The sequence below is a fragment of the Mauremys reevesii genome, unplaced genomic scaffold (genome assembly GCF_016161935.1).
Source record: "Mauremys reevesii isolate NIE-2019 unplaced genomic scaffold, ASM1616193v1 Contig1, whole genome shotgun sequence".
NCBI lineage: Eukaryota > Metazoa > Chordata > Testudines > Geoemydidae > Mauremys > Mauremys reevesii.
Window position 1 is genome coordinate 4,292,379 of NW_024100715.1, and position 23,802 is coordinate 4,316,180.

At 47.1% G+C, this 23,802-nt stretch overlaps 1 protein-coding gene across 1 annotated transcript; it reads right to left on the reverse strand.

Annotated features, from left to right (window-relative positions):
- Positions 1-270: 270 nt before the first annotated feature.
- On the reverse strand, positions 271-22,655 carry LOC120392520 (killer cell lectin-like receptor subfamily F member 1). The gene is made up of 8 exons (XM_039517331.1): positions 22,571-22,655; positions 14,038-14,136; positions 13,871-13,890; positions 12,791-12,802; positions 12,610-12,745; positions 5,809-5,963; positions 2,910-3,022; positions 271-912 (listed from the first exon to the last, which is right to left on the reverse strand). Exons 1-8 carry the CDS (start codon positions 22,653-22,655, stop codon positions 789-791), a joined length of 744 nt encoding a protein of 247 aa, XP_039373265.1. The 3' UTR covers positions 271-788.
- Between the last annotated feature and the right edge of the window lie 1,147 nt (positions 22,656-23,802).

Here is a 23,802-nt window from a genome sequence, read left to right on the forward strand (position 1 = left end):
AAATCTACAGGAAGAAACACATCTCATGAAAGAAGGGTCACAGCCTGCCTGGCTATAAAGTGCTGCAAGGATTTCGGGTGACCAGGACTTGGTTAGACAGGTGATTAGCTTGTTAAATAAGTCAAGGCTCCAGAATGCATGTTTTTATTTTATACGGCCATTTGTTTCCAGTACTACTTCTTGTGGCTACTTGACTCTCTGCTTTGTTGAACTGATGTGTGATTTCACTATGAACATACGTCAGCGCTGTGTGTTTTAGTGGAGCAGTGACCTGAAGTGGAACTGGTAAGGGGAGAGGGGGAGGTTACAGTTCCTTTGGAAGCAGCTCATCTATGAATACTGCCAGTGTCCAGGGGACCAGGGGCTGGATGCTCAGAGGGCTTGACGGCAGAGTGGGCCTATTTCTACCCTGCAGTGACTGCAGGCCCAGCACGAGCGCATATGGCCAGTGGAGTTGGGGAGCTGACCCCCAGCAGGCACAGACAAGGCTCCCTCAGGCAAAGGGTGGTGAGGGGCCTCCCAGCCCTGGGTACCCTGGGAAGCAGCACAGGGAGTAACTTACTGCAGGTTTGGGGTAGTTATAAATTACACCCCAAGGCCCCAGCCCAGTGAGAAGGACCAGGGGGAGGAACTGTGACAGCGAGGGGCACCTGAATCCCAGCATCTCCCGGGTTTCTGCTCTGCCCCCGGCTTAGAACTCTGCCTAAAGCCAGAATCCCGCCCCATGAGCCTAAACACAGGATACTGCGTGTTACAGAGACACTAATGCGGATCCTCGTCCCCACTGTTTATATCACGGCAGCTTCTTTCTGGCAGATCCATCTGAACACAGCACCACATGTCTCAGACTGAATCCGGCTGCCTCTTATCAAGCCACAGCTGTTCCCTTCAGCAGAGCCTGAGACTTGGAAGCTGCAGAATTAAAGAGAGTCAGTGTCACTGTGGTTCCCTTTAACAAGGAAAGGCCCATAGGGGGAAGAACGATAACACCTCTCTCTAATGGGAAGCTTGGCTCTGGTGTTGTCCTTCATCTGTAACTTTCCTGCAGAGCTTCAGGTGAGAAGGCAGCCCAGGAGGGGAGCTGAGTTAGGGGGTCTCTGGCAAGGAATGAACTAGGCTGAATCTCATGGGTCAGTGACCTGGTACTTTCTCATTGGAAGCAGCCACCTTGAGCTCCCGCATCTTGGCTTTCCTTTAAAAACAAAGGCAGAATCTCAAGGGTGAGAGGAAACCTGCACTGTTTGACCTGGGTAACGGAGGGCTGCAGGGAAACTGAGTATTTGTCCAAATGTATGGTTAGAGCTGGGTTCACAAAGGGACTTGAGAGCCTAACAGACACTTCAGGTACCTACATCCCAGAATCGCATCCCCCTGGGATTCACCAAACCCCTGCTCAGCTGCCACCAAACCCTGGAGGTGCCTGAATTCGCTCAGTGCCTCAATTTTCAGAGAAGGGTTCCTAGGCTGCGATGGCTGCATTTCTGCCTCTCAGCACGTGCACTGCTGCCTCCCTCTAGGCTGCTGGCTGCCTAAGCCCTGGCATTATGCATGAGCCAGCAGCAGACAGGTGTTCCTCCGCCTAATGCACCTGTGGGCCCTGAGCCAATAGACATGTTCAAAGGCACTTACCAGCTTAGGCCCCACAGATGAGCTCCCACAAAACAGCACAGAGGAGCAAGCACTCCCTGGTAACCTTTAGCCAAGGGGTTCAGGCACTCACCTGGAAAGTGGGAGACCTCAGTTCAAGTCCCTTTATGGCTGCAGGGGAGAAGGGATTTGAACAGGGGTCTCCCACTCTTAGGAGCAGCCTGTAACCGCTGAGCTAGGGGATAGTCTGAGGTGGGGGCTCCCTCAGTCTGTTCCACTAGGGATATATAATTTAAAGAGTGATTGGAGCAGAAGGACTAAATGTCACCTTGGGGCATGATGCAGAGACATGATTTCTAGCCCCCATCAATGAACTGCTGCTTGGAGTGGCTGATCCTGGCACCCGCAAGGGGAGAAGCAATTCTTGGTTTAGTCCTCAGTGGAGCAGAGGATCTGCTCCAAGAGATGAAGGGAACTGAACTGCCTGGTAACAGTGACCACATTGTAATGACATTTAGCATCCTTTTGGGGGGATAATACCAAACAAGCCCACAACAGTAACATTTAACTTCCATAGGGGAACCACACAAAAATGAGGACACTTGTTGGATAGAAATTAAAAGCTGTCACAGACTGCAGCTGCCAGCCCAGAGGAGCTGACGTGTGACAGAGGAAGGATGGTTCAGTGGTTAGGGTGCTGACCTGGGTTCAATTCCCTGTTCTGACCAGGCTCCTGTGATACTCTGGGCAAGTCACTTTGGGCAGGATTCACCAAAATACTTAGGCACCTAACTCCCCTTGAAGTCAATGGGTATTAGGAGCCTAAATACCTTTGTGAATCCCACTGTTAGTCTTTGTGCCTTGGTTTCCCCATCTGTAGCATGGGAGGTAATAGCCCTGCCCTGCATCACAGGGGTGTGAGAAGATAAATACAGTAAAGGTAGTGAGGTGCTCAGATACTGTGGTAATGGGGGCCAGATAAGCACCTTAGCCCTTGTCTACACTAGGAGGTGTTTCTGGTGCAGTTATACTGGAAACCTTCTAGTGTGGACACAGCTATAGCCACAGAAAGTTCTTCTACTACTACAGCTTATGCCAGTTTCCACAATCAGCATAAGCTACACTGCTGTAAGTGCAGGCACATTGGTATAACTGCAGCTGCACTAGGGCCTTTGCTGGAACTCTCATGTTAGGAACAAAGTACCCTTAACTGATAGGTGTCGGCCAGGCCTTAGACACAGGCTGGACATTTAACATCAGCAAGTTACACAATTAGAGCTTTCCCTAAACATCTCAAACAGGAAACGTCAGGCAGCACTCACCGCACTGGATCTAATGGGGAACCATCCACCCAGGTCCATTTCCCCCCTGCGGGTGTCACTTTAAGTCCAATCCAGGCATAGGTTGAACCCTGTACAACATCCTGTATGAAATCCTGTGAGGGGCAAAGCAGAGGGGGACGGGTGAATGTGCCATAACAGGCTAGAACTCCCTTAGTGCTCCTGTTTAATACCCGCTCTTGGCTTCAGTGGCTCTGCCCATAATGCAGCAGGCGAACCCATCAGCTCCTGAGCTAATTCACCCTCGCCCCTAGGTGGGCAGAGTCCCAGCTCCGGGGTGGGAAATGTGCCTCTCTCTATGCAGACATAGTGACACCAGCACCAGTCCTTGGTGTCACAGAGTGAGCTGGCCATTTAAGGGAGTCCTGGGTTCAGCTTCACCTGTGACTAGGTTCCCCCAAGCTACAGCTAAAAAAAAAAAAAAATCCTGACATTTGAGAGTTTTATCCTGAGATGACAAGCAAGGCTTAATTTTACTTAGAAATTGCTGTCAGTGGGAGCCCTGAGCGGCACGGCTCCCACTGTCAGGTAAGCTTCTCTGCCCCTTCCCACCTTGGGGCGCGCATTGTTTTGTGGAGCCGCTTCAATACATGTCCTCTGCTATGGCTGTCCAGTGCCTCCATGGCAGCTGCTTAGAGCAGTGCTGCCCAGATTGTTCAGCTTCCACCAGCGCCTCCTCGTTTCCCCAGGGCTTTCCTTCCTGCTCTGGACGCTGCTGCTGCTTCTGACCAGGAGCAACGCAGAGTGAAGATTCCATCTTCCTCTGCATCCCCCACTCGTGAGTCAGGGCTTCCTGCAGGAGAGCAGCAGGAAAGCAGTAGCAAAATCCCCAACTGTTGGAGACAGGACACTAGCTGGGGAGATCTCTGAATTACTACAGAGAATTCTTTCCCAGATATCTGCTCGGTGGGTCTTACACTCTGAGCATGTGGGCATGTAGTGAGTCGGTGTGGCTCCCCTCCTGCCCAGCAGAGGGAGCGCCCTCGCAGACACCCAAGTGGGCGGAGCCACCCCCACCTGTCCCCGCCCCCCAGAAGTCAAGGGGCGGGACAGGAAGTAGAAAAGCCGGCCGCCAGAGCTCAGTCAGGGCCTAGCTGCTGCCAGAAGCAGATGGGCTGGTGGGAGCTCCTGACTGGGAACCCTCCAGGGCCTGAGGCAGCTGTCCTGACTGGCTGGAGCTTCCCCGCGCCCGCTACGAAGAGGAGCTACTGGAGCTTCCCCGTGACTGGTACTGGGAGGAGCCGCTGGAACTCCCCCGCGCCCACTAAGAAGAGGAGCCGCCAGAGCTTCCCCGTCCCTGCTGTTACCCGGAGGAGCCGCCTGAGCACGCCTGGCCGGACTTCCCTGAGGAGCTGCCAAACCTGCCACCAAGCCCTGGTCCTGAGGAGCCTATGCTGATTGACTGGCCTGGAGCTGGTGCCACGGATGAGGTAGGCCCTGAGGGGGAAAGTGGAAGTAGCCCGGGGGTAGCCGACCCCTGTCAGGCTGCAGATGCAGAGGTCCCGATGTCAGTGTGTTGTGGTCAGGACCCCACTGACCAGCAGCGGTGATAGCTGCTGCTAGGGCCCCAGGCTGGGACACAGTGGAATGGGTGGGCCTGTGTCCCCCCTGCCACCCCACGCACGGATGGCAGTTTTCCCCCTCACCCAACACTTAAGCGTAAGGACCTGGGCCGATACACCTACTGGTTGCTGCTCAGCCCCTGCCACAAAGGGCCTGAGCTTATTGTACTGGTTGCTGCTCAGCCCCCCCTGCAACCAAGGGCCTGAGCTTCCTAATACTGTTTACTGTTGTGCAGCCGGTCCAACAGAAGACATGGAGTGAGTCGGTGTGGCTCCCCTCCTGCTCTCAGGAGGGTCGAGCCCCGGCGCGATCGATTACAGGGCATCTTATCAACATATTTGGGGTTGAAAAGAAATTTTCCCCAGGTCAGATTGGCCAAGACCCTGGGTTTTTTTTATTTTCCTCTGCATCATCAGGCACGGGTCACTTGCAGGTTTAAACCAGTATAAATAGTTCATTCTCTGTAACTTGAAGTCTTTTTAAACCATGATTTGAGGACTTGGTAACTCAGCCAGTGGTTAGGGGTTTGTTACAGGAGTGGGTGGGTGAGGTTCTGTGGCCTGTGTTGTGCAGGAGGTCAGACTAGATGATCACAATGGACCCTTCTGACCTTAAAGCCTATGAACCTGAGGCAATAGTAGGGCCACAAAAAGTATGGGGAATTCATTGACTTTTTGGGGGAAGTAAAGTTATGTGCAGCTCCATGAATGATGTTCCTCATCAGTGAACAAGTCTTTAATGTTCCTCATGTGATAGTCGTCCCGCTCCCCTCCCCCCCTCAATAGTGGCAGGGTACCGTTTAGGGGAGACTAGTGACTTTCACACTGTCTGCATGGAGCTGCACAAACTTTGGCAACTATGGGAACAGGTGACTGCCGTGACCTGGGAGGGCAAGAGATGGGGAGTGGTACCCATAGGCCCTGCTCCATAATTGCTAAAGGTAAACGCTCTTTGCATTATTGTGAAAGCTCCTGCAGCAGGAGCCAAAATCCTCATACTTTCAATAAATATGCAAGGGGAGGCAGTGCTGTGCTAGTCACACACACACTAGGAGTAGGCAGGGGGAGATCAAAAATCAGAAGGTGGACTAAAAATCATGATTTAATCTTTTATAAGAAGCTTGTGATTTTTAGGCCAATCGCATGATTTTTTAGGGTCTGACTCATGATTTTTGAACTGTCGGGGTTGGCAATGTTGGGAACAGGAGAAATGGGACAGAGGGTAGAGTCAGGCTGGATAAACCTGCTGCACTGGGATTGTAACTAGGGACACACATCTCTCTCCAGCTGCAGTTTGATGAGCCTGTATTTTATGTTACCATCTCCTGCTGGTTCCGGATCACGAGCATGCGAGAGCTCTTCCACAAGCAGTCATCACGGCTCCCAGTCCAGTCTTTACTCTCTTTAGACAGCCAGTAGCACTTGTCCCCATGCAGCAGCCAGTCCCTGGGGCAGAGTTTGCACCCGGAGTCCTCTGGAGGGGGAGATGGGAACAGGGTGTCATCAATTCTGAACGTTCAAACTGCAGCTGGCTGAAAACTTTTTTTCAAAGTTCTTTTTAACAGAAAATGCCATTTTGACCAAAATGAAAGCTTTTATTTTAGTCGTCATTTTTCATATTTTGATGTGGGGGGAGAGCATTCAAAATGGAAATACTGATATTCTGCGGGGAGGGAGGATTTCATTCAGTTTTGGGGGAAATAAACACTCTCAACATTTCTCCCCACTGGAAACGAGGGGAAGGACTTTCACTTTTCTAATTCCTTCAAAGGACACAAACTGTCATTTCTTTTCATAAACTAGGTTTACAATATACCAGCTCTAGTTCTAAGTATTGCTAAGTTTTCCCCTTCAGTCATTAGTCCTAAGGAAATTCTGTGCCAAAAAATTAAATTCTGTGCACAACATTTTAAAATTCTGCATATTTTATTTGTCAAAATAGCAAAGTATAATCATACCAGTTTCAATTATTTTGGCAATTTATTTCAAAATGCGTATGTTGGTAACGATACAGACAACAAAAGATTCCTTTAGGAGTAGAGTTAAAGAAACACCTATGACAACCCAGTTCCTCTTTCTCTGTTATGCTTTTGTTGGGCACCTCCATCTGCATGTGTCACACATGCCAACTGGGCACACCTTGAGGAAAAACTCTGCCCCTCTGGTCTCATACACCAGCACCCCCTACCCCCAGAGCCCAACCACAGGGCGCCCCCCACCCAGACATCCACACCCACACCCACCTACCCCCAGAGCTGAGCCACAGGCTACCCACCCCCAGCCCAGACACCCACACCCCCTACCCCACAGAACCCAGCTGCGGGGCACCCCACAGCCTGGACATCCATACCATCTACTCCCTAGAACCCAGTCAGGGGGATCCACCAGCCCAGACAGCAACAGCCTCTACCACTAAGAACCCACCTGCAGGGTGCCCCCAGCCCAGACAGACACAACCTCTACACCCCCAAAACCCAGCTGTGGGGCACCCCCAGTCCAGCAGCCCCTAGTGGCGGACAGCAGCTCTGCAGCACCAATTCTGCAGGGGAAAATTAAATTCTGTGCAGAACATTAATCATATGCAAATTCTGCATTGCACAGTGGTACAGAATTTCCCCAGGAGTAAGTCATATAAAGAGCTTTCATACTTAATGTACTAGCAAGGACTTTTCTCAAGGGTCAGTAGTCAAACAGGGCATGCTGTAGGCAGGGCCAGCTCCAGGGTTTTTGCTGCCCCAAGCAGGGGGGGGAAAAAAAGCCATGATCGCGATCAGCTCTACTGTCACCGCTTCAGTCTTCAGCAGCAATGCGGCGGCTGGTCCTTCACTCCGAGAGGGAGTGAGGGACCCACCACCGAATTGCCGCTGAAGAGCCGGACGTGCTGCCCCTCTCCGTTGGCCGCCCCAAGCACCTGCTTGCTGGGCTGGTATCTGGAGCCTGCCCTGGCTGTAGGTCAGGATTCCAGGGTGTTGGCAGAGCTGAGAGACCTGAGAGGAGAGAATTCACATGAAGTCTTTATACAAGGTTGCTGTCTTATTAAAAGACATACTCTAACTCAATCAAAAGTTCTGGGCTCTATGCAGGAATCACTGGGTGGGATTGTCAAGCTTGGTGCAGTCAAATGTAATTCCTGGGGATCCAATCATGTCAAATCATAAAAGCTAAATAGAGACAGGCCCAGCCTGTGACTCCGATGGGAGACTTCAAGGGAATGTCAGTGTGGAAACAAATAATATTGATGACTGAGCCTGAGAGTCTCCTACAAAGGCAGAACTGAACCCAGTGATGATGGCCTGGTTCTGTTCTCTTTAATCATTTTGGAGATGTTCAATAAACACGTTGAGCTTAGAGTAATTAATGTAATTGTATTTTGCCATAAGGGCTTGATAATTAGTGATCCTAAATTGTAGGGTCACTGAGGAGTATGATTTCCTGCCAAATAAATCCAGCCATTTCCAGTCCCTGAGTTAGCATGGTGCTGTCTGCCATGTTCATTTACAGCATCTACAACAAGGGTATCACGTATCCACAGGCTCGGTGCTCTCAAACAGCGCTGAATCAATCCCTGGCTGCAGGACCCCATTCAGTCTGACACCCTTCAGGGCACACTCTCACCAACTTCGGAGCCTTCAGCACCCCTGCTTCATGCCATGAGCTCCCTGCTGTGAGCCACCTGAATAGGATACATGGGGAAGCCTGCACAGTCCCCAAAGGGGGCAATGCACCCCCCTCCCATCTTCCTATGTCCTCAGTCAGCAGTGGCTCTCAAGGTTTATTCGTTTTCTGGAAATTGCAGCAAAAGTCCATCTGGCTCAGACCCAGAGCGCTAACTCTTGACCCCAAGTCCCAATTCACCAACCAACACTCCTTCCAGCTGCCTCCCACTTAGCCACACCCCTAGCTCCTTCCCAGTCCTCTGTCCTGGTTTCCGGGCAAACTCTCGTCACCTGGCTTTCCACCTTAGTTCCTTTGTTCCCCAGCTGATCAAACCCAGCTGGCTTCCTGCAGAGGGTTGGCTGTCCAGGGCCATTAGTTGCTAGGCGCCAGATATCCAGGCCATCAGAATTATCATTGTCTGATGAGACTCTGCCCAAAGGAAACACCCTTTCCACCACCTATTTAAACATGCAGCACATGGGGAAAACTGAGGCACACACAATACTCATCCAAAATATTATGAAAAATACCCAATTCATCAGAAAGAAAATTTGAGGATGGATAAGAAAATAAGAAGTCCACCTCCTTAGAGGGAACAGAATAGTTTTTATCTGCCCTTTTGCATGTGGGAGGTATTGCGGTTGATGTCTGCCAGATGGTTTGTGCTGGGTCTAGCAGGGGCTTGTTGACAGGGAGTGCAATACGAGCTGATGATGAAGTATGTAGGATGTCGAGCAGCATGTGTTGCGACTCCTTCACTTCTCCAAGGGGAATCTCTAGCGAGTCTGCTACTCTTAGTAAGAGCTTGGAACTGTTTGAAGTCATCTGCCCTACTTGGTGGGGGAGGCACAACAGGTTCATCAGGAGAGGATAGGGAGATGTTCATTGTTGGAGTAATCTCCTTGTCAAGCTTTGCTTCCTGTTCCTCAAAAGTCTCTTGAGGATCAGGAGGTCTAGAGAGGGAAGCTTAGGGAGATGGTCTTCCTCTAACCCCATGTTTAACACTCAAGATCCTAGAGAACTGGTGTCTCTAGGCTGCCCAGGGTTCCAGTGCTGCTACTGAGGTGGTGCAAAGGACATAGGTGGAGGCATCCAAGGGTGTGCATACCAACTGGGTGGGCCTTGTCTCTCATGGTGGTAAGGTGGCTCTGAGACAGTTTCTGGATGACTGGTCCCTTGATATCGTACTGGAGAGCCTTCCACTGAGGCTGAGTATACATCAGTGGTTCTCAACCAGGGGTCCAGGGTCCCCAGGGGGGACTGCGAGCAGGTTTCAGGGGGTCTGGAAAGCATGACTGGCATTAGACTCGCTAGGGCCCAAAGCCCTATCACGCAGGACTGCAGCCCAGGGCCCTGAGCCCTGCCACGCAGAGCTGAAGCCTAAGCAACTTAGCTTTGCGGAGCCCCCTGTGGTGTGGGGCCTCCCTGCTGAGGATCTCCTTTTCACGGTCAATTCTTTAATCTGGGGACTTGCAGCCCACTTTTTGGAGAGAAATCACCAGATTTCCTCTTTGAAGTCACCGGAGAGTGCTGAGCTGAGGAACATAAGAACGGCCAGACTGGGTCAGACCAATGGTCCATCTAGCCCAATGTCCTGTCTTCCAACAGTGGCCAATGCCAGGTGCCCCAGAGGGAATGAACAGACCAGGTAATGATCAAGTGATCCATCCATTGATGAGACAGGCCTTGTTGGGAACTGCTGTATGGATGGGGTCCTAGGTCCAGGGTGGGAGGCTGGTCTAAGTGAACTTTTCATCATGAGAAGTCTGAGCTGCAGTTCATGGTTTGTTTCTTGCCCTTGGTTTTAGTTTCAGAAAGAAAGTACACTTCTGCGGTACATGGGACTCTCTGAGACCTTGAATGTAGCATGAATAGCCGTCGCTGACTGGAATAGCTTCTCTGAAAGACAGACAGCATTTAAATCCAGGAGAGCCAGGCATGCCCCTTTCGGGTTTCTCTTCCGAAAAGGGAAGAGGTGAAGAAGAGCTAACTAAGGACACAGAGATGGCTGTTTTTGAAAACTAAATAGAAAAGAAAGAGGGAGAGTATTTACCTAATGGAAACTCTATGAGCTATACTATTAACTGAGAATAAAAGTCAGAAATAAATCCATTTCAGTAGTGGGGGAAATGTTTCCAGTGAATACTACATAGCTTGTAAAACACTTTGTGATCCAACCTCTACAGTGATTGTATTATTACACTATGATTAAAACTGCTTGTGCTCTAGCAATGGGAATTACTCTGACCACTAGATGTCACCGCTGATCCTCTGCACAAACAGCTGAGAACTATTCTTTATTTTACTTTATTTTTAGATTGTAAATTCTCTGGAGCAGGCACTGTCTTTTTATGATGCGTTTTTGAACAGCACCTGGCACAATGGGGCCTTTTGGCACTGCTGCAATACAAATCAATAATAATCAATAATTAATATTATAGTAGGACAGAGAGGCCACAACCATGGATAGGACCCCATTGTGCTAGGTGCTGCACATACACATAGTCAGACAATCTCTGCCCCAAAGAGCTACCAATCCAAACATAAGATGAGAAACAGGTGGAGATACACAAAGAGGAGCAGGATGACAAGGAGAGTGAAATAGCCATATTGGTACAGAAAGAGGCAGCCATAGCACTTATCTTGCACCCTCCAATTGGGATTGATTAAAAGAAAAAATACAGAGGCACTTGGGGCATACAGTACATCATTACCACACCTAAAGCATCAGAGCATATTAAAAAGCACCCCATCTACTTAAAAATCACTGTCGTATGAATATGGCTTTCTTGATGTAGTTATGGGGAGAGTTGATTGAAAAAAAATTCTTTTTTTCAGAATGAAAATTTTCATAGAAATCTTGTTGCGTTTGAACTTTCTAGCTGTTGTTGAAATAACCTTCCTCCTCCCGAACTCTTTGACTAAAAAAATGGAAGTTAACTTCCATGGTTAGCCCTCTTTACACTGTCACTTTGGCAGTGTTGCCATCTCTCATGTTTTTATCACAAATCTTGTGACGTTTGATGTTTTATTTTAAGCCCCAGCTCCTGGAGTCATGGGATTATGTGAGAATCTCAGGCCTGGTCTACACTACACAGTTAAGTCGATGTAAGGCATCTTATGTAGATCTAATTATGTCAGTGTCTACACTACACCCTTGTCCTGCTAATGTAAGTGCCTACTACATCAACATGATAACTCTACCTCCACTAGAGGCGTAGGGCTTATGTCGGTGTAGCTAGAGCGACTCAGTGTCCATGTAGACACTGCGTTAGTTACACCAGCTGTTGGCTGTCTTGTCAATTTCATGGGTCTATGCTGAAGCTGTGAAATTGACAAGCAAGCCCCGATAGTTACAACTCAGGCTGGCCCCCTCTCCCAGCAGGGTAGGAGTGGAGGGCAAGAAGTAGAGCAGTTTCCCCTGCTCTCGGTGGGGAAAGTAGGGGGGCGGGCAGCCCACGGGAAGCCCAGGAGCCTATGGAGCAGCTGGGATCCCAACGTGGAGCTGCGAGTGGAGCTGAAAGACCAGGCGCTCAGCTCCCCACACTGTCTTAAGTCGGTGGAAGCGCTCTGGTGAGGATGAAGGAGGGTAATGGCTGCAGGGCCGGCTCCAGACCCCAGCGTGCCAAGCGCGTGCGTGGGGCAGCATTTTCCCTGGAGGGTGGCAGGTGGGTCCGGCGGACCGTCCACAGTCATGCCTGTGGGAGGTCCCCCGGAGCCCGCGGGACAGCAGACCTCCTGCAGGCATGACTGCGGAGGGTGCGCTCGTCCCGCGGCTCCAGTGGACCTCCCGCAGGCATGACTGCGGACGGTTCACTGGTCCCGTGGCTTGGGTGGACCTCCCGCAGGCATGCCTGCGGATACTCCACCGGAGCGGCCGGACCAGTGAACCCTCCGCAGCTGCGGGAGGTTCATTGGAGCCGCGGACCAGCGGACCCTCCGCAGTCATGCCTGCGGGAGGTCTACCCGAGCCACGGGACCAGCACCTCCCGCAGGCATGACTGCTTGGGGCGGCCAAATTCCTAGAGCCACCCCTGAATGGCTGTAAGTCAAACTAATATAGGTTGACTTAAGTTTTTAGTGTGGACATGCCCTCAGTTTTATTAAAGAAAGTTTCTAGCCCTCATCGTTGCTGAGAAAATCTTGACAGCAGGACCCAAGTGCAACCTAAAGGCTCAGAAACCAGAAGGCAAACATAAAGAACTCAAAATGCATAATTTTCCTAAAATAAGCCAATCTCATGATTTTTTAGGGCCAGACTGCTGTTTTTTTAATGTTTGGGGATCACAACACTGGAGTAATGTATATAAAGGGACCACAGTATGAACGAGAAACTAGTCCGTTATATTTCAAGCTGGTAGTGTCTATTTAATACGGTGACCGTATTTTCAGTCACAGCGAGTGCTGCAAATTCTTTAAGGGGGAGTGACTCATGGCTCTGGGACAGAAGGAGCTGGGGTTACCTGCTAAGCTGCCATGGCTGGGTTCACATAGAATTGGTTTCAAGCGAGACCGGAAATCCTCCAGGTAGGAGCTGCATTCAGTGCTACTGACGATTCTCGTTTCATTATTCTCCGGTGTATTCAGAGCTCCTCTGGTCTGTCCTGCACAAGAGACATGCTGTTAAAGAGCTTATTCCTTCACTCTCCCACTTCCCTGGTCCTTCTCGCATGAATAGAGAGCAGCAATACCCCAAGTCTGAAGGTGCAAACAATTCAATGTTTAGTGGGGTGGACTTCCAGCAAGCTTAAATCCAAGTTCCTTTTTCCTTATTTTCAAATCCTAACTTACTTCCTGTTTGCCCCTAATTTATATAGTAATATTTTTAGCTATACCTTAACCAATCATTCTACTGAAATTTACCTAACCAATCCTAACATATTGGAACATGATTAGCTAACCAATTATATCCCACCACCTTAATTAGTTTACACCCAGCAAAATTAATTATACAGCAGACAGAAACAATCACAGAACCAGACAGAGACCATGCAAATAAACATACAAAACAATACAGAAGTGAGGATTTCACAACTACATCTATACAGACATAAGGGTTTCCCAGCTGTGTCTATCGATAAGTGAGTTCTTACCAGACAGAAAACTATCAAACTAAATTTCCTTTTACATGTTCCTTTCTCTGGAGATGATAGGTCGGATCACCTTCCTAACAGCCCCAGATTTCCTTATTTCAATATAACTAAACAGGGCCTCAGACAGTCACAGTGAGAGAAGGCCCTTCCACAGATAGACAATGATTTTGATTCTTTCTTTTATACCTCTATAACTAGCTAAGTGATAAGAATACACCCAAATTTAGGAATTAAAATAACAATTCTGGAGGGTGTAAAATCATCAAACAGTGTAGTATCCATCACAGCTAGAGTAGGGACAGAGGAAGAGGGAATCCCATTCATTACACAGTATAGGTGCATTTCTGTCTTTGCATCCACATGTAACAGCAGAGGGGAGGGATAGCTCAGTGGTTTGCACATTGGTCTCCTAAACCCAGGGTTGTGAGCTCAGTCCTTGAAGAGGCCACTTAGGGATCTAGGACAAAAATCAGCACTTGGTCCTGCTAGTGAAGGTAGGGAGCTGGACTCAATGACCTTTCAAGGTCCCTTCCAGTTGTAGAAAATAGGTATATCTCCAATTTTTTTTTTTTTTAATTTTTATAGTGAACCTGTCTTAGATCACACAAGTTTCATCCATCCAGCTCTTAACTGCACCTTGTTCCTGTGACACTTTGACCTGGGTGGTGATGTAATGTCTAGGATTTCATTCACAAACGGACTGGAATCAGGAATGGAATATCAGTGGGATTTGGGAATTAGAAGAGAATTTATGGGGCACCATTAAGGCCAAATGGATAAATAGACTAGTGCACTTACCCCAAACCCCCAGTGCTATCACAGCTATTGTCAGGACGATGTTCCCAGCCCATCCGACCCCTACAGCGATGTGATGCCACCGGGGACATGGAGGGGAACCTGTAAGAGAGAACATTTGGAGAAACATCATCAGACTCCCAGTGTGAGGAAATAACAATGAAACTTGTTCTTCTCTGGAGCCTGTCCCAGCCTCCTTACCTGGGAGTTCCACTCCTCTTCGTATACCACTCGGGGCGGCTTTACCAATGGCAGCTTCTTTCATCCATTTCTCCCAGAAGCACCTTCACACCTTTTCACCACACTGTCCCTTATGCAGGGATCCTCCCTGCCCCCCAAAACCATTCTACACAGCCGCTGCTCTGTCCTGCTTCAGATCCTTTCTTACAGTCCCCTTGTAATGTGACACCCATGGTAAACTGCCTAGTAATAACGGGCAGGCAAGTGACCTGCTTATTACTATAGCTTACTTCATTAAAAAAAACAACCCTTTGAAGCCTCCAAATTGTTAACCTTGCTAACACATATCACCATGTGTTCCTGTGACCACCCCCCTTGTCTTCCCTCTCCCCGATCCCTCCCTTCATGTTCTAAATACACAGGTTGTGTTTTGACCCTATTTAGACCCTAAACCTATAAATACTGTTATGTCAGGAGTCACCAGGTGATGCTGTTACACACACTTGTATAAATTCTTTTTCCTAGCGTGTGTGAGCACTGGTCAGTCTTGGAATAAATATTATTGTTCATTTTGTGGTATACAGTAGTTTCTTTGTGGGGGAGCTGTGGTACCAGCACAGGAGTTTGTTCTCTGCCTTAATTTTTCTAACTAGAGTCACATCTTGGGACAGAGTTGCTTCCTGGGAATCAGGCAGGGTGTTTGGGCTGAGATTCCTAAAAGAGGGGTTTGTTTGCATGCCATTTGTAACTACCTCTGTTCCAGGATGGTATATACAGTGTAAATAAACAAATTACACTAAGAAAATACCCAGCCTCCATGTCACTGAATTCTTCTCCAATGTGAAAACAGGCCAAGCTCCAGTGTCTACTAACATTAAACACAGGGTGACAATACTTGTACCTGCACTTAACTTTAAGCATGCGAGTAGTCCCATTGACTTCAAAAGGACCACTTAGATGAGAAAAGTAAAGCATGTGTGTAAAGTGTTAGCAGAGTGGGGCCTTAGTTTGTAAATGATTTGGTTGAGAAACAAACGTTTGTGCAGTGCCTAGCACAATGAGACCTCCGCCATGACTGGGGCTAAGTTCTAGGTGCTACTGTAATATAAATAATAATAAAAAACCGATTGGTTAGAGACTGTCACCTCTGGGACACCCCTGAAAATCACATCATTTTTGAAAGTTGAAGAAAGAAAGATGGTGGGGAGAGGGGAAGAATGAATAATAAAATTTTAAAAAGTGTTCCCAATTTTTTTGAAATTCTAGTTCTATAGCTGGGAGGAAACCCTCCCCCCGCCCGCGACACACTAGATTGAAAAGTTTGCAAATATTTTGCTGAACATTTTTCCCAGTTTTATTTACCAAATTGTGAAATTTCAAAATTCTAACCATCTTTACTAATGATACCAGTTATTAACTAGATAAATTATCAATGCTATTTGACAATATAGCTGCATGATAAAACTCTTGTTTTGATGCATCAGCACTGTAAGCATAGAAAGGAATCAGGCAGTGGAGAACTAGGCTCTACACTGCAATCAATTACACATCCGCTGCTTTATTGTAGGCAATGGGTTTGCCAATATGTCAGCAAGGGCAGACGTTAAATACAATGGATAAGCTGGTTAAATTTTCCATCAAAACTGTTTTTTGATAGAAAATTGGGTTTGGGACTAAATGTTTTTGCTAAACATTTGCTTTCTGCAGAAAATGTTGTTGGGTTTTTTGGTCAAAGAATTGAATATCCCCCAAATGAAGTATTTTGATTCTGAAATGCCACCCACTGTGGTCTCATAGAATTGTAGTTTGGGTGCCTTATTCCCTCGTTTTCCTCTATGGGCTGCAGGTAGGGTGACCAGATGAGAGGAACAAAATATCAGGACACATGGAAGGGGGGGCCGCCGGCGGAGCAAACCCCCCCCCCCCAAAATGGAGAAAAACAAACAAACCCAGTACCGCCGGCAAAGCAAAAACAAACTAAATATCGGGACAGTCCCGATTTTATCGGGACGTCTGGTCACCATATCTGCAGGACCACCCAGAGGAGATGCCAAAAAGGGCAGTTTTGCCCAGGCCTCTCACTTGAAGGTCCCCCTCAAGCCCAGGGGAACAATAAGATTATTGGATGAAACACGGAAAGGTATGGAGTCTCAGTTTCAAATACTGCTGCAGGCCCCCCAGAAACCTCTGTGCAGCCCTGATGGACCAGGCTCCCCAGCCAGATTTCATCTTTCGTGATGCACCGTGGTCATGTGAGTGCTGTTGTGATAACTGGGCCTACTAATTTATCCTAATTGTGAGAAGTGAGTGGAAGTTCGTTACATGTCTCAATAACCTATAGTAATAAATATTGATAGGAAAGGGGGCAAAAGGGAGATGGAAAGACTGAACTAATCCAAAAAAACTGATATAAATCAAGGCCTGTGTTAAGATCATGCTTGGTAAACAAGAAGAGTGAGGGACTGGAAATTAGTGAACCAACCTTGGTGCATCAGAAAATGGGCTTAATTGTGAATAAAATAACGAGAGGATGGGCTATTCCACCCATCACTCCTTTACAGAGTCCTTAAAAACTTTTGAGGGGGGAAAAAATCAAGAAAAAGCCGAGGAGAAGAAGCCGTCTGCCAACAACCGCTGCAGCAAGCGTTAGCATCATGGCTGCTGCCCCTTCCGTCTCCTGGGACTCTGGAATCCACTGCTACACCATTAGGCCTTTGTCATCCTGATCTTGAACGATGTCCTGACCAGCCGGGCCCAGAGAGAGGAGCCCAGAGGACATTGCTACTTCCACCTGCTCTGGCTAAATTCCAAACACCACCTGGGGTGTGAGACTTATTCATCCCCCCCTTGAATGTTCTTTTTTTCCTCCACCTTATTTCTTTCCTTTTACCTTCTGTGTGATAAGAGTCTGGCTTAGCTGGTCAAAACTGTACATGCTGCAACACTGCTGAAAGCCTGTGACTAGAAAAAGGCAACTGGCCATAATGCCTTAAATAGCCCAATTCTGGTACAAGTTTGCCAGGACTCTGAGCGGCTGATAAGATTGTGTGCCCTGCTTGTATTTCTGCAGGAGCTAGGTTACAACTGAGAGTTAACACCAAAAACAGAAGTTGCATTTTCTATTTTTGCCATTCTTCTCTCTCTCCTTTTATCTTGTTTTGTCTTTTAGTGAACCAGGATCAGACTTTAAACAATGGCCACAGCAATAGCTCTAGCTCATCACAACTAACCTTTTCTCTTTTCCCTACCAAGGTCAGTTATTACCATCTTTAATACCATCTAAAACTGTCAAATAGGGGGCTTTTCTTTCTAAAACCTTCCAGCTAAAGGGAAAGGAAATAAGAAATGTTCTTAAAATGAGAACCTTACTTAATACTTTATATTTCAAATGCCTCAGCTGTTTTTCTTTCTTATCTTTATTAAAAGATACAGAAATCATTTAATTTTAAAATCATTGGTAATGGTGTATTTTCCATAGAACTAAGTAAGCTGCGGTACTTGTATACCAAACCCTGGACCCTGTTTAACACTGTCTAATGTTAGACAGTGACAGGATCTGTTAACACCTTTTGCCCTCATTTATTCCATCAAAGTTATTAACACAACAGTGCCATAATGCACTGTCTCTCCTTGGCAAGAGGGGAGACCATGATGTATCATGGGAGAGGTATTCCAAGCAGGGATCCCAGCCCATAGAGGAAAAATGGAGACATGAGGCATCAAAATTACAAATCCAATGAGGCACTATGACAGCATTTCAGAATTGAAATATTTCAGTTTACACTTTTTTTTGTGGAAAAGTTAAATTCTGCACGGCTGGAGGAGGAAAACATTTTCCAACAAGCTCTGAATGGATTTGTACAGATGATATTCAGAGAATTTGCCCCAAATGGAAATAGTTCAGGTTCAGTTCAATGGGACTACTCAGGGCTGGTGCAACCATTTAGGCGACCTAGGCAGTCGCCTAGGGTGCTAGGATTTGGGGGGTGCCATTCTCTTTGGCAGCGACTGCGGCAGCTGGATCTTCAGCCGCCCGGATCACCGCCAGCATTTAGGCGGAGGGAGCTGGGGCAGGGAAGTGCGGGGAGGGCCGCCTGCAGCAAGGGGTGGGGGGTGGCACACAGGGGAACTCCCTGCCCCAGCTCACCTCTGCCCTGCCTCCTCTCCGAGCATGGCTGCCTCACTTCTCCCGCCTCCCAGGCTTGCAGCGCCAATCAGCTTAGGCACCGCAAGCCTGGGAGGTGGGAGAAGTGAAGCAACAACAGCGTGCTCGGGGTGGAGATGGAGCAGGGGTGAGCTGGGGCGGGGGTGTGTGCTTCAGGGCGGAGGGGGGGGGAGCTTCCGCCATGGGGGCACCTCAGGGCAGGGGTGTAGGGCGGGAGGGCGCAAAGTGGAACTTTCGCCTAGGGCGCAAAACATCCTTGCACCAGCCCTGGGACTACTAACATGCTTATGTATTTCCAGGATTGGGGGCCTTAGATTTTCCAGTAATTCAGAGGTTCATAGGTTTTTAGGGCCAGAAGGGAGCATGACGATCACCTAGTCTGACCTCCAGCATCACACCGACCAGAGAGTTCAATACATTTTACATTGTTTTTCACAAAGCTGTTGTATTATTTGATTGTTCATTTTTGTATTCCATCTTCAATGAAATCTACTAGTTAGTATTTGACATTCACTCAAGCACCATACATGTGCTTTGAAAATCCCAGCCAGAATTCTTTAGTGGTTTGCTACTTTCCCAAGCATTATCCTGTGAAATGAAGATAGCAAGCCAGAGCCTATTCTTAATTACCCAGGTGTGCACTAAATACAGAGACATTCCACTAAGATAATGTCCAAATTTACACAGGAGTGACAGTGCTGTTACATTGGCTCAGTGTCTTGATTTTGATCTGTAATCTTCTGTAATTTTTTGTAAACAAACATCTTTAAACCAAACTCACTCTACATTTTCAAACTACATTCACTAGGGAAAGGGTTAGAAACTAATTTTTTATTACAAATGAAGCTTGTGAGTGACACTCTTGAGGCTACTCACAGCGTTTATAATCACTACAGGAGACTTACATTTCTTCCTGTTGTAACCACTGTTAATTTTGAGTCAGTTTAAAAATTGCACCCTTCTGTTCATAAAAGTGGATCTTTATGTGATGATTTTCACAGACACCTAATTCAGATCACTACTGTGAATGTTAAAGAACTAACTGTTCTGGAATTACGAGTGGATAAAAATAGTGGAAATAATTTTTGAAAAGTGAAAAATTGTCTGGTCTATACCTGTTCAGTACCTAGCACAATAAGGCCCCTGTTCCTAACTAGAACCTCTTGGCACCACCACCCAGGGCCGGCTCTAGTCCCCAGCGTGCCAAGCGCGCGTGGGGCGGCATTTTACCTGCAGGGCGGTAGGCGGCTGCGGCGGACCTTCCGCAGTCATGCCTGCGGGAGGTCCTACGGAGCCGCGGGACAGCGGAGCTCCCGCAGGCATGACTGTGGAGGGTCCGTTGGTCCCGCGGCTCGGGTGGACCTCCCGCAGGCATGACTGCGGAAGCTCCACCGGAGCCGCGGACCAGCTGCAAGACGTCCTGCGGCGTGCTGCCCTGCTTGGGGCGGCCAAATTATTAGAGCCGCCCCTGCCACCACCTGGCAAATTTCATATTAATTAATGCTGAATAATTGGTGGTGGTGGTTGTGTTTTCTGTATTCATTTTAGAATGCTTTGTTGAATTTACTTTAAAGTTTCTAAGGAAAATTATCTTGTAGCTTCCGACTAACATGAATTATTTCAGGCTAAAAGGAGAGGGGTCTTTAGGCAAAGGAAGTGGCAAGGTCAAAGTCATCCTTATATTGGAATCTGTCTTCCAATTTTAAATACTACATGCAGTTAATACTTGTGACTTCATGATTTTAACAGCAACTTATGATGCAAGTTAATTTTAATTTCAGCGTTAGACCCTGATCCTGCAAAGATTTCAGCATGGGCAGGGCTGGCCCTAAACCAAATGGCGCCCCAGGTGAGGAATGTATTTGGGCACCCCCCTCCCCACCACTTGTTAAATTTCTGAATACCTTATTTTTTATTGCATTTGTAGCCCATTTCATGACTTTGATGCACGATTTGTAGGCATGATTTATCCCTGACATATAAGACAATAAATTTGCATGCTAGGATCTGTAAATCTGTATGCTGTCACTAACAACAAAAACAGCACCTTAAGACCAGCCCCCCCAAGCCTGGCATCCGAGATGATGTCCTGGGTCACTAAATCCAGCCCAGAGTACAGGGTGTAATTTTAAACCTGTTAAACCTGTGCATAAACATCTGCAGGTTCGGGCCTTGGGACAACTCACAGCACAAAGCTCTAGGCCCTTCATGATGGTTCACACCAAGAATTAAATTTGACTAGAGCGCCCCATATTATGTTAGTTATTACTGTGATATAAACAGACACCAAAGCAAGATCTGTTAGAATATTAACAGCTGATGTTTTCCATCAGGCACTTCTGTAAGAAACACTTCAGCAGCTGTAAATAATTCAGTGATGTTCACAACAAGTGTAGAGCAAGAATTTTTTTTAAGAACAATACATTTGTAGCTATACTTAAAGCAGGAAAATGTATGAGATAAAGGAAGCCAGAATCAGTGGCAATATACAAGTATAATTGTAAACATATAGTATGTTTGACTGTAGCACATCACACTTGATATACTGCTTGATGAAATATTTGGGCTATTAGAGTGGGATTTTTAGAAACACCTAAATCACTTATGCACTTCTGAAAATTTTATCCTCCATATAAATCTGTAGCCTTTCAGTACTTATGGAAAATATACTCTAAAAATAGCTATTTAAGATTTAAATTATTTTTCCCCAAACCTCCTCCAAAGTATCCAGATTTTTAACTAGTTTAATATCATTTTTCAGGGGAATCACAAGTTATTTATGATACTCAGTTTATATCCTTTAAGTTAAATTGTAATACATGGTTCTTTGTATTTTCAATATTCCTAAAACACTGATAACTCTTCACTGTCCCCATCTCTGCTACTGTCTTCTCCTTGACAGTCTCCCCTAACTCCTGACTGTCCATGCTACAGTGCAATAACTTGCTGTCTCTCCTGCGCTCAGAAACAGAACATATCATCTCTGTCCTTTGAAAGCTTCCCTGGTTGTGTGTCCATTTCAGCATCCAGTGGAAAAATCCCCTTAATTATTTCAGTCATTCTCATGCATCCACCTCCCTTGGCCAGGTTATTCTCCTTTCTTCCTCTTCTCTGGTCCCATTTCCTACATTCCTCAGATACTGAGGCTTCCCTCTCCCTACTTACATCACTACAGAAGTTAGGAGACCCTTCCTCCCCGCCTCCAGAGTCAGGGCTGGCCCTAGACCAAATGGCACCCCAGGTGAGAAGCATCTTTGGCACCCTCCCCCTATCAATTTGTTAAACTTTTGAATACCTTATTTTTTTTTATTGCATTTGTAGCCATTTCACCCTGAGCCTGGCGCTCCTCAAACCCAGCACCCCAGGTAGTCGCCTGGGTTGCCTGCCCATAAATCCGGCCCTGCCCAAGGTACCCACCATTTGTCACAGTCTTTTTGACCCTCTGCACATAATTGGCTCCCTCCCTTGTTTCAGATTCCACTTCTTCTCTCAGACCTATGTGGATTTTAACCTTCTCTCTAAAAAACAAATTATATGCTATGAGCCTTTCACATTCCTTGTGCTCAATCATTCTTTTTCAGACTCACAACTATAACCCACTATACACCTCTACCTCGATATAACGCTGTCCTCGGGAGCCAAAAAAATCTTACCGTGTTATAGGTGAAACCATGTTATATCCAACTTGCTTTGATCCACCGAAGTGCGCAGTGCCCGCCCCCCTCCGGAGCACTGCTTTACCACGTTGTATCCGAATTCGCATTATATCGCGTCGCGTTATAGCGAGGTAGAGGTGTACTATGTACTGCTACCTCAGTAGTTTGCTGGTATGCCCCCAAATATGTATGAAATAAGTAGGAAGGTTGTCATACAAAGTACAGCTATATTGCATTGCACTTGTATTTGCATGTTTAGACTTTCAATAGCTATGAAGTTTTCTGTGACATGCTGTATTAACAAACTAAAGTGCACTATATTACCTTAACGGAATTCAGTTGCCAAATGCTGAGAGTGGTAAAGAATTTCACATTAGCTAAGTCCCACCATACATAAAGCACAGAGCTGCTCCTTGGCTCTAGACACAGTTTCTCTAAGCTATCTGTGCTGCAAGTCAAACAAAAAATATCTTAGAAACATGGAATCCAAAGACTGACCATACTGGTACAAAAATAAGAAACGTAATCCACTTACTGAGGCGCTGAGATCCTTGTGGTGGCCTTGAAGAGGAACTGGCTCCAGGAATGTTTAAATCAGCATAAACTATTTCTCCAGCCATGGCAAGTACAGAGGAAGGTGTGAGCGTACAGAAGATGATCTGTGCCTAAGAGCAGTCTCATGTGAATGTCTGCCCTCTGCTGAGCACTAGCATATTTCTGTTCTGTTCTATGCAGGATCTTATACCACGCTCACCGCCATAGTATCTGAGAGACTTCTAGTAGTGCATTAAGCAATGTGACTAACGCCTGTAACATGTTTGTTCTCTCATCACCTTCTGAGAGAGAAATGTTCAGTAGAGTGTCTTGGTTTGGTAGAGTGTGGGGTTTTTTGTGTTGCTTTTTCATATAAATATACCTGTTGCGATCTGTTTATATTATAGATGGCAAGATCAAAGAAATGTGCCCTGCACTTGGAGTGGTGAAGTTTGTGATGATCCTTAGTCCTTGGGAAAGTTCATTCCAGAGAAAGTTCTGTCTCCTGCCACTGTTGAGAGCTCCATTAGACCAGAGGCATGGAGTTGACAACCACAGTCTTTGTCCCAGAGCTTTAGATGGCTGTTTACATACCCTGGGCCCAGGCCATGGAGTACTTTGAAGCCACGGACTGAGAACATGCAGAGTTCTATGGGAAGCCAGTGTAGAGAGAAGATGACAGGTTGGATGTGTTCATGGTAGCCTGTGCTGCTGCGGGGACATACTGCAGTGTTCTGTACTAGTTGGAGTTTCCCAAGCACTGAAGGTTTCATGCCCAGGCATATTACATTGCTGTAATCCAGCAGAGAGGTGACAAAGTTCTGAACAAATGAAGTCAGGTCTTTATCTGTCAGGATAGGATGCTATCTCCTAACCAAATAGAGATGGTACAAAGTGTTACTCACAGATGCTGCTAGGAGAGTGCTCAGCATCAGCAAGGAATCCAAGAGTACTCCTACATTACAGACTGAATTAACCAATTGTGGGAATGTACCTTCAACCAACAGAGACTGCACCATGTCTGCAAGCTATTCAAAATACTTTCCTCTGTCCACCAACATCACCTCTCTTACTCGGGTTCAGCTTCAGCCAGCTGTTCTTCATCCATGAGCTGATCTCGTCCAAGCACTGGGGCATCTTGGTGGTAGTGGTGTGGTCATAGGTGCTGAAGGATAGGTAGAGCTGTGTATCATCTGCATATTGCTGGCACTTGAGTCCATATGATCTGACCAG